The sequence below is a fragment of the Eurytemora carolleeae genome, unplaced genomic scaffold, assembly GCF_000591075.1.
Source record: "Eurytemora carolleeae unplaced genomic scaffold, Eaff_2.0 scaffold746, whole genome shotgun sequence".
Lineage (NCBI taxonomy): Eukaryota > Metazoa > Arthropoda > Copepoda > Calanoida > Temoridae > Eurytemora > Eurytemora carolleeae.
Window position 1 is genome coordinate 854 of NW_019396773.1, and position 10,425 is coordinate 11,278.

The 10,425-nt window shown below is 34.4% G+C and overlaps 3 protein-coding genes and 1 long non-coding RNA gene across 4 annotated transcripts in view; 2 read left to right on the plus strand and 2 right to left on the minus strand.

Annotated features, from left to right (window-relative positions):
• The window catches only part of LOC111708532 (protein ENL), a gene marked incomplete in the record, with an annotated part of 4,829 nt that extends 706 nt beyond the window's left edge, over positions 1-4,123 (plus strand). Inside the window, 6 exon segments of the mRNA XM_023481936.1 lie at positions 677-1,402; positions 1,792-1,918; positions 2,304-2,439; positions 2,715-3,028; positions 3,906-3,991; positions 4,117-4,123. Of these exon segments, the coding sequence (XP_023337704.1) occupies positions 677-1,402; positions 1,792-1,918; positions 2,304-2,439; positions 2,715-3,028; positions 3,906-3,991; positions 4,117-4,123 (1,396 nt within the window).
• Positions 4,108-7,229, plus strand: LOC111708538 (uncharacterized). The gene is made up of 5 exons (XM_023481943.1): positions 4,108-4,230; positions 4,652-4,791; positions 5,149-5,578; positions 6,062-6,199; positions 6,609-7,229. The coding sequence occupies exons 1-5, from the start codon at positions 4,162-4,164 to the stop codon at positions 6,768-6,770; spliced, it is 939 nt and encodes a 312-aa protein (XP_023337711.1). The 5' UTR covers positions 4,108-4,161; the 3' UTR covers positions 6,771-7,229.
• Positions 7,230-7,609: 380 nt separating this feature from the next.
• On the minus strand, positions 7,610-8,368 carry LOC111708528 (abscisic acid and environmental stress-inducible protein-like). The gene is made up of 3 exons (XM_023481932.1): positions 8,352-8,368; positions 7,821-8,105; positions 7,610-7,772 (listed from the first exon to the last, which is right to left on the minus strand). Exons 1-3 carry the CDS (start codon positions 8,366-8,368, stop codon positions 7,610-7,612), a joined length of 465 nt encoding a protein of 154 aa, XP_023337700.1.
• Positions 8,369-8,562: 194 nt separating this feature from the next.
• LOC111708534 (uncharacterized) lies at positions 8,563-10,092 on the minus strand. Its single transcript, XR_002766686.1, has 3 exons — positions 10,006-10,092; positions 9,455-9,572; positions 8,563-8,792 (listed from the first exon to the last, which is right to left on the minus strand). It is a non-coding gene; the product is annotated as an uncharacterized LOC111708534 (long non-coding RNA).
• Between the last annotated feature and the right edge of the window lie 333 nt (positions 10,093-10,425).

Consider the following 10,425-nt stretch of genomic DNA (forward strand, 5'->3'; position numbering starts at 1 on the left):
TGGAAACTCGTTCTTGTTACTTATTATAGGGGGCAAAATCGTATACAAGAACAGACCCAGAAAATGTTCACAATTTAAAAAGAAGATGTGCGCGAAGCGCCCTGAAAGCCTAACTAAGACTAATCAAAATTCGAGTATCATAATATGCTGAATAATTAATACAATATTATTTACAAAATTTTAAAACCATGACATGGAAAAATAAAGAATTGTATTTGGTTAAACTCAACTCATGTTACACGCCCTGAGTGGTTAGATCCTGATCCCTTGGATCCGGAACAGTTTAGCTCCCTGGATCCGGATCCGGAACAGTTTAACTCCCTGGATCCGGATCCGGAACAGTTTAGCTCCCTGGATCCGAATCCGGAACAGTTTATCTCCCTGGATCCGGATCCGCTAAAGCTTCCTGGATCCGGATCCAAATTGCAAAATATCAATCAAAACTATTAAAATAATGTTCTCAAACACACATTTCAATGTCAACTTTCATGAGATATCATCAATTTCTAATCAGTTTCTACAAAACATATTTTAGCGAAATAAAGTAGAATGGAAATTTGTGATTGGTAAAAGTAACTAGCTAAACAAAAAATATTCTTGTGGTTGATCCGGATCCATTTTCCCCCTGGATGATGAAATAGATTCTTAGCACTGGTTCTAATCCATGTAATATTTCAGCTCGGTTTCGAACCAAGGCTAAGGAGGGAGCTACGGATGGATGGTTTGCTAAATTTCCCAAGGATATTATTCACTGTGAGAATCTGACCGGTGGAAACCCAGATATACTGACCCAAGAACCATTCGCAGACAAGAAGGATGTTAAAGTTGATTACGGAAGAATATTTGGAGATCAAGTATCAGAGAAAGAGAAAAAATGTAAACCGGGCACCAAATCAACCCCCAGCACACCCAGTGAAAAGAAAAATAAACCTATTGACACGAAAAAGACACCAAGTTCAATATTAAAAGTTAAGATCAAAAAGAAAACTGAAAAACCAAAGACTCCGCCGAAAATAACTCATCCCAGGTTTCTACAAGGCTCGGATCACAAAGTGCGGATTCTAGCTCAGCCTTCCACCCCCTACCATATAGATACCGAGAGTAAGGTTGAACCCAAGAATATAATTCCTAACTACAGATGCCAGATGTGTGACTTCGCTGCCTCAAGGTTGAATGTTATTGTACTACATAGTAAATCCCACAGTGCCTCTAAGGTTTCGTATGCTCCGAAACCTGAAGATTTACCAACCAAGATTGAACGGTCGAAGCCGAGCAGTTCTAGTTCTGATTCCCCAGCGCGGAAGAGCAAAGAGAAGTTTGTGAGTAAACCTTTAAAGAAACAGGATTCATGTTCTCCGAGTAAACCTGGGAATAGTTCAACACTCGTAACTAAGAAACCTAGGTACGTAGAACCAGTGAGGTTTAGAGCTAAATCAGTAGAATGGTAAATGTAGCAAATCAATTGTCGATACCAATGTCTCTGTTTAGTACTGTTAAATTTTCAGATAAGATAAAAGAACTGTTCCCTTATCTGATCAAGTTCCTGTTGCACATTGTACATTGCACAATGTGCAATGAACAGTTTATTGAATATTTCCTGTGATGATTAAAACACTTGTGATAAGAAATATGTTCTGTTAATTAAAAATGAATGGAGAGGAAAAATTATTGTGCAAAATTTGTTTTTTAAGACGCTTTATAAAGATTCATATCATCTTAGTTTACCAATAATAAAGGCTAATTTCGGATCAAGGATATGAGAGTTTTTTAATTCGGGAAAATATTTTTTAGATTGACAAAAAAGCAAAAGGAAGAAAAATTAGAGAAGGAGAAGAAGAAGGAAGAAGAGAAGAAGAAGCTTCTCATAGATTGGAGTGAAGATGAAAATGAAGAAGCAGAAGAATTCAAGAAAATTCAGGTAAAGCCCCCCTCCCCCCCTGGACAATTTCCTGAATACGCCACTGTTTACACTAGAGCTTAGGATCCATTTAATTTTGATGCGGATCCGGGGATCCGCACTGAAAGATTTACTGAATTTTTTGAACAAAAAATAATTTTCAAATTTTTTTTTAATTTTTTTTCGCTTGTTTTTATCCTAAAACTTGATAAACCATTCAAAAATGAGGAAATTTTTATAATCTCTCTATTTTCAAAAGGTCAGAATTGGGGTTTAGGAGTAAAAACCCTTTTTTTTGCAGTTTTTGGTTGATATTTTACCTCTTGGATCTGGATCCGAAGCACTGGTTTACACTCTACAGTCAATTACACTAATACCTTAAGTTTTACCCATATCTATTTGCTAGGATTCAATAAACCAGAGTATTCTCAATGATTTCTCTGATGATGATGATCATCATCATTATTCAATGGATTCCGATGATGATGCTCTTCTTCTCAATAGTTCTGCAACCTCAAACGGATACAAGTCTCATGTTAAACGTAAGTTATTTTTTATGTTTAAATATTGAATTTCAATGATTGAACCCGGTGTGAACGATTTATTTGAATCAAGCGGAATTACTTGGTGGGATTTTCTGCAATATTGGACTTTTTAGGAGGGTAGAGGGGAGTTTGAATTCTTGAGAAAATAGTAAAAATTCCATTTCTCATTTATTTTCATTGAAACTTCGGAAACTCGTTCTTGTTACTTATTATATTAATAATGATATTCAAAACAAAGACGTCATACAAACTTTATGTATTTTTGCTTTCAGAGGACGACCCTACAATATCAGAATCAGAAAACAAGATTAAACCTCAAAACTCCCAAACTGTGCCTTCGAACTTATCATTATCGCCAACTTCAAAGCCTGCTCAACTTGTGATATTACCATCTCCCAGTCCTTCTCCGCAATCTAAACCCGAACCAAAACCTTCTCTTCAGTCTAAATCTGAACCAAAACCTTCTCCCAAGTCTAAATCTGAACCTAAACCTTCTCCTCAGTCTAAATCTGAACCTAAATCTTCTCCCAAGTCTAAACCTGAACTTAAACCTTCACCAGAGGTAGAAGATGAACTAGAGTTTAAGGTAGGATTGGTACTGTGTTTCAGACATTCCGAACGTTCAATTGATCAGATAAAAAAGGAAGATCTGAGCTGGTAATTTTTCCTTAGTCGGCGTTTCGGTTCTGTTAAACCTGGAAAACTAAACGCATGAAGTTTTAAGCTCGTGCGTTTGAGAACATTTAAGCCTGGATACTGGGGGTGAGGGGGGGGGGGCTTAATATCCTAGCTCGAATAGTTTGTATGTGCAGGCCGCTATCCACACGTTGGTGTGTGTCGCCCTCTGAAGTTTGATTTAACCAAGTTTAAACTGTTGAAAGTGTGATTGTGTCGACCAGGGGGAGACGTGCTAGGATCGCCCTGAAGGCAGGACCTATGTTGGGTTCCCTTTCAGATTTAAACCTGATTTTTTGATAAGAATCAGCTCAGATGTTTGAAGTTTTATTTCTTTTATTTCTTCGTCTGTTAATGTTATTTCTTATAGGTAAACTAATAGTACTAAATAAATTTCTAGGGGGGGGGTGGTCCATGAAAAAATCTAATCTTTTTTGCACATCCATAAGAAAGGAGTAATCTGTTTGTTTGTCCAGTTATAACTTAAGAACCCTTTCACTGATTTGTCTAGTATTTTGGTTGGGAAACTAGGTAGAACTACGAGAACGTACTTAGCTTGATTTACAAAATCTTAGAAAGATTAACAAGGATATGTTGTTAAGATTGAACATATTGTTGTAAGCCAAGAGAAGAGAAAAGCTTCCTACAATCCTGAATCTAGTCCTAGAAAGATTAACAAGGATATGTATGTTAAGATTGAAGATATTGTTGTAAGCCAAGAGAAGAGAATAGCTTCCTGCCATCCTGAATCTAGTCCTAGAAAGAGTAACAAGGATATGTATGTTAAGGTTGATGATATTGTTGTAAGCCAAGAGAAGAGAATAGCTTCCTACCATCCTGAATCTAGTCCTAGAAAGATTAACAAGGATATGNGGCTCTCATTTTTATTTTCTGATTTGGCGCTAAAAATACTTACATTTTTTATAAAGTTTTAAATTGTCATTAAAATATGTAATTTCATGATTGAATTTATAATTTATAAAAGTATGATATTTCTAGGCACTAGAGGAAACAAGTGTTCCTGATTTACCTGCATTCCCAACCATGAGACAAAATATAGGGAAGAATGGAAGGAAAGAGTTTTTGTCAATCTCAACCTTATCAGAGAATAAGGTAGAAAATAAGAATTCAACTCTTTTTTATTGTAAATATGTTTTTTGATTGTCTCTTATTCAATAGACGTCATTTATTTTGAAAATCCAACAGAAGAAAAATCTCAAAAGTTTGTTTGTTGATATTGTTTTTCAATGTACGTAGAAAAAATGCCTGCAAAATACATTATAAATAAAAATCTATGAATATTACTAGAAATATTTAAGCCTAGTTTTACAAGAAACCCGCTGTACAGGGTTACCCACACACAGCCGACCTAAATCTTGAATATGTCTAATTAAAATAATCAAGTAATCAAAATACGTCGTATTCAGAACTGTGAAGATCTCTAAAGTTCAGATAAATTTTCAATCAAATCCTAAAAGCTTCCAGTATACAATAGACATGTCAAATTTATGTATAAATAATCATGTTTATCTAGACCAGAACTAGAAGAATATCAGGAACTAGTACTGAGGATCAGAGCTTGAATGAGGACGGACCGAAAGATATTTCTTCTCCATCCAAACGACCTGGAATCTTTAGGCAATCTAACAGTGGTTCTATTCAATTACCTACAAGGTATTTTAAACACATTTATTTTATTATTTATTTTATTTATGTTTTTTAAATTGTTTTTATTATCGCCAAAATTGACGTTTTTCAAAATCTTTATTAAAAGCTAAATATCATATTTATATAAGAATAAGATATCATAACAAATGTTAAGTTGTTTCATTGCAAACTACAAAACTCAGTCCTGAATTTTGAAATTCATTTTGGGATTGAAGTCTGGTGTTAGGACGTCCCTAAGAGTCTGATTTGATCAGATTTAACCTTTGGTTATGAAAACCAAAACCAACTAACTTCAGTGCAATATTTACTATGTTAGTTTCTACTTTTGGCTTAAGTTATGTTTTTATTAAAGCTGTAATTTAGACCGGACGAAAATGCTCAGTTGATCCGAGACTCCTCCGGAAAAGGAAGTAATAAATTTGCATCCATCTCAGCGAAGATCAAAGCAAAGCAGCTCGCCAGAGCCGCTCTTCTTAGCCAGAAACAATCAGGAGAAAGTGAACGGGAGAAACATGTTCCTGATTCATCATCCGTCCAGTCTACTCCAGAACCCAGTAAACCTGATGTAGAATCAGCAGTGTCTCCTAGAAAAGAAATTATCTCTGATCCTGTTGAACCTGTTCCTGCCGGAGACCAGGTTCTTGTGGTTGGCGAAGATCAGGTTGGAGAGGAAGTAGAAGATGAACAGATCTACTATATGTTGGTAGATGATGGATCTCAGCTGGAGAATCAAACTATATTAATTGATGAATCCCAGTTATCCAGGGCAGGAGGACATCATGCTCTGCTCCAGGTACTTAAATCAAGGAGGTAACGAAAAAAGGATAAAAATAGGGTTTGCTAAGATACTACTGTGATGTTCAAGGCATTAAAACTAGTTAAAAACAACATCTATATGTATTCAGTAGTAATCTCTGTTTGTTTGTATGTCCGATCATAACTCGTGAATCCTTTGACCGATTTGCCTTAAATTTTGATTAGAAAGCTGCGTTAAACACACGGAAATGTTCTTAGCTTGGTTTAGAAATTTTAAATTAAGTGAGTCGACTTAAATAGAGAGGATTGGAGTTATACATAAAATCATCGAGTAACAGCGAATACCAAAATTGTTTATACAATCTTTATCAATATTTACGATAAAACTGGGTTCAAGTAACCCCCCACCCCCCACCCCAGTCTTGGTTATACTCTCATTTAATATACTTACTGGTTTAATATTAGGGTTGAAAATAAATACTTTTTATCACTTAATCTTTCACCTTTCACCTGTATTCAGGGCGGGTTATCTGGTCCCATCTTGGTGCAGAGTGGAGCTGACGGCGAGATAGTTCTTCAGTCTGGAGCAGGATCTAGAGCTGTACTCCTACAGAACGCTAATGGAGAACTTGTTAACTTCGTCGTCGCAGATGAAAAGGTACAATTCAGATTAGGATTCTACATTTTTACAATTAGGATTGCTTTCAGGAACGTTATCATTGCTTATCAAGTTATAACCTTAAAAAGTCCAATCAGCATAAGACACTGCAATTTTGCAATACTTAATTAGTTATTTAATATGTGTCTAGTAAAACTATTTGCTGTGTAACAACATAAAATACACTTAAGTGTTGCTATAATTTCTTCTTCCTATTAACATGTTTTCTGGTTATCTCTGAAGTTGCTAAAAGGAAAAAATAATAGAAGTTATGCAATATACATGAATACCAAAAAATATTCAGTTTTGCTTAACTGTTAAGTACGAAAAATTGTCTCGATATCGATGTTATATTATGGGATACCTTTAAGGGAGAATTAGAATCAGCATGAACTTGATTCTGATCTAGGATCTACCCGGAGCAGTTGTGACCTCAGCGGATACTACAGGAGGGATTGCAACCCTTCCTGCTCATCCATCCTCAACACTTCACTCACAGGTTCCACTCATTTCCACTCCTTCATGTCAACAACCCATCATGGTCACATCAACTAAACTCTGTGACAAGTAAACAATTAAAGTCGAACGGGGAACTGTTAAATCATGAATATTAATAATACTCTGTTATAAATACTTGTTTTTCTATCTTTTTGGTCCGAGTTTGTCTAGGAGATATTTTTTTATTGTAAAACTTTTTTCTGATTCTAGATTTGTTGTCAATGGTTTCAAAACTTAAGTTATTCTATGCCTGAAAGCAATGCATTCTTTAGGTTTTCATCGTGTGTACTTGATTAAACAATTTTATTTAAATTCTTATTTTTCCAACTCCTTCCCTTAAAGGGATTAATAAACTTTTTTAATTGACTCTTTTGTTTACAAAGTGTCGTTTCACCTCAAAATTGTTTTATTTAGTCCCTTAAATTATAAGTTTCGAAGGAACTTGTTCTATATCATTAATGAGATCGACTTCTAATCAAATGGGGCTTATACGTGAGGGGAGGGGGGCTTAGCCCCCCCCCCCCCCGGCGGGATAATTGTTAACAGTTCAATCCCCTGGATAAATTCCTGAATACGTCCTTGTTTCTCAAATAAGAATTATTCTGATTTCTGTAAACTTATTTCTGTTCTTTTGAATTCATTGTCCCCGTAAATATGAATACGTTTCAGAAACATAATATTCTGTTTTAAACGGATTTTAAACTTTAAAAAAAATATTTTTTTATAGATAAGTTATTCAATAAATACTTGATTTATCGATTCCGAGTTAAATATTAACCCTTTGTAAATTAGTGGGTATTAATTTTACTGATAACTGTAAATATTTTAATAAAAATTATTATTATGAAATTGTATGAATTGTTAAGTTCTATGCATATTTGGTGAAATAAATATTATAATATACATATTTTTTTATGTTCTACCTCCTGACCCAATACATCCTCCACCTCCTGACCTAATATATCCTCCACCTCCTGACCTAATATATCCTCCACCTCCTGACCTAATATATCCTCCACCTCCTGACCTAATATATACTCCACCTCCTACCCTAATATCTTTTCGACCTCCTGACCTAATATATCCTCCACCTCATGACCTAATATATCCTCTACCTCCTGACCTAATATATCCTCCACCTCCTGACCTAATATATCCTCCACCTCCTGACCTAATATATCCTCCACCTCCTGACCTAATATACCCACCACCTCCTGACCAAATATATCCTCCACTTCCTGACCTAATATATCCACCTCCTGACCTAATATATCCTCCACCTCCTGACCTAATATATCCTCCACCTCCTGACCTAATATATCCTCCACCTCCTGGCACAATATATCCTCCACCTCCTGACCTAATATATACTCCACCTCCTACCCTAATATCTTCTCGACCTCCTGACCTAAAATATCCTCAACCTCCTGACCTAATATATCCTCCACCTTCTAGACAAATATATCCTCCACCATGCACTTCCGAACCAAATATATCCCGATCACCTTAACAAATATATTTCCGACCTCCTAACCAAATATATCCCGATCCACTAAACAAATGTATTTCCGACCCCATAAACAAAATATATCCCCGACCTCCTAACCAAATGTATCCCCGACCCCCTAAACAAATATATACCCGACCACCTAACCAAATGTATCCCGACATTAATCATGATAGACCACATTTTGAAAATCTCATGATAAGGCGATTTTGATATTAGATATTTAAACTGGAATACTGCAATAATTGTGATTATGAAAAAATGCCGCACGGATTGAAGACGATATAAAAGAAGAATTCCCACGTTTATTGGGACAATTTTTACAATTCCCACATATCAGGTCCGAACATTAACTTAGTAAATTGTTATGGATAAAATATATATTTCATGAAATGAATTAAATTGATGATGACTATTATATGTTGATGGATAAATTATGACAGGTTTAAGGTGTTTGTTATATTGTGGGGGATGGAAAGAGGAGAAATAATGTTATTCATAAAGTAAAGCATCTATTTCATCTTCAATATCATCCTCATCATCAAGAACCTCATCATCTAGAGGAAGATTCTTCCCTTCCTCTGTAACCTGAAATAAAGTATGATTTTGCAGATTTTTTATAAATGATTAAATTTCAGAATGCCGACAAACAAAGATCTTAATTATTGGTTTAATTATGAATTATGGAATGTAAATTTTTAAGCTTTTTTGACTACATAGGACAAAGTGAAGGGCTGTTACAATGTGGAAATATGCCATAGCTTTATAATAAATAAGCTAAGATTCCACTTTAATTCACATTTGTGAAAACCACTGAAAAATGTTAATTTTTATCAGAAATTAATAAAAACGATGTCTCTAACATTTTTACAACTTTTCAATTTGTTAAACCTAATCTAACAATAGAACTGAAGTTTTCAAAACCTAACAGGTCAAAAGATTTTCTAATATTTTGTCAATCATAACGTAAAATTAAAATTCGGCTATTAAAAAAAATATGAAAGTTTTAATATTTGAGAGCTTGGTAGAAATCAAAAGTCGTCTATACTTGTATTGAGGATGACAACTGTTCCAGCTTCACCTGAAAACTAAACCGTCTCTATAAATGTCAACGCACTCAACTTAGAATTTTTAAACCAAGCTAAGAATATTCCCATGGTTCTAACAAGCTCCCCAATCAATTAAGAGGTTCATGCGATATATATATAGATATATAGATTAATGACCTAAGACGAAGGTTTTCTCTCTACCTTCTCAAGAAGATAATTCATGATCTCCTCTCTAGTCTTGAGTTCCTGCCGAGGGAAGGATAAACCTGGTCGAACCAGGTTCAGGAGAAGGAGAACAACGCTCAGAATAATGCTTAACCTAGAATTAGCATTTATTAAATTTGTAATCCTACTTGGCAAACTATCCAAGACACGAAATTGTGCACTATGATTCTGTCCAAAAAATGATACGAAAATATGTGCTATGGTTCAATATCTTCTTTTATTTTTTCATTGTATTTCAAATTAATTATCGAAAAACTGTATGATTTTCGTCTTTAACAAGTCCACTAGAAAATTCGTGTGGTAAATTATAAATGTTTTGACTCAGTAAATGTGCCATAATCGTTTGAAGGAAATATCATTTAAAGCCATAATACAGACTACACAAATTTTTAGCAAATGAACTCTAATAAAAGATCAAAGAAACCGACTTTCATTTAAATTTTTACTTATGATTACTGTATGTAGCGTTACAAGATCATTTTTGGGGGAACCACTCTAGCTTTATCATGTATTTCTGAATTTATTACCTCATATTGTTAAAGAAAAGTTAGTGATGAAAACACCGGAAACAGTTTGAATGTACTACTGCGATATCCGTACCTAGCACAGATTATATACACGAAATACAGATGTGCTCTTCAATCAAATATGTTCTATTTTCATGATTACATTAACAAGAAGTTTCAAAAGTATCTATGCTTTTTTGCTCATGTTTAAGACATATTTATGCTTTTTTTGCTCATGTTTAAGACGTATTTATGCTTTTTTTGCTCATGTTTAAGACGTATTTTTTCTTTTTCGATTCATATTTTATTTTTATGATGCCAATAACATTTTCTTTTTTCTTTGATTACTTTAAAATTTTCACTCTTTTTGATTCTACCTGATACTCTGTTTTATTTTTAATATAGTAAAACTCCAATATACAGGGTTACCAACAAAGGATG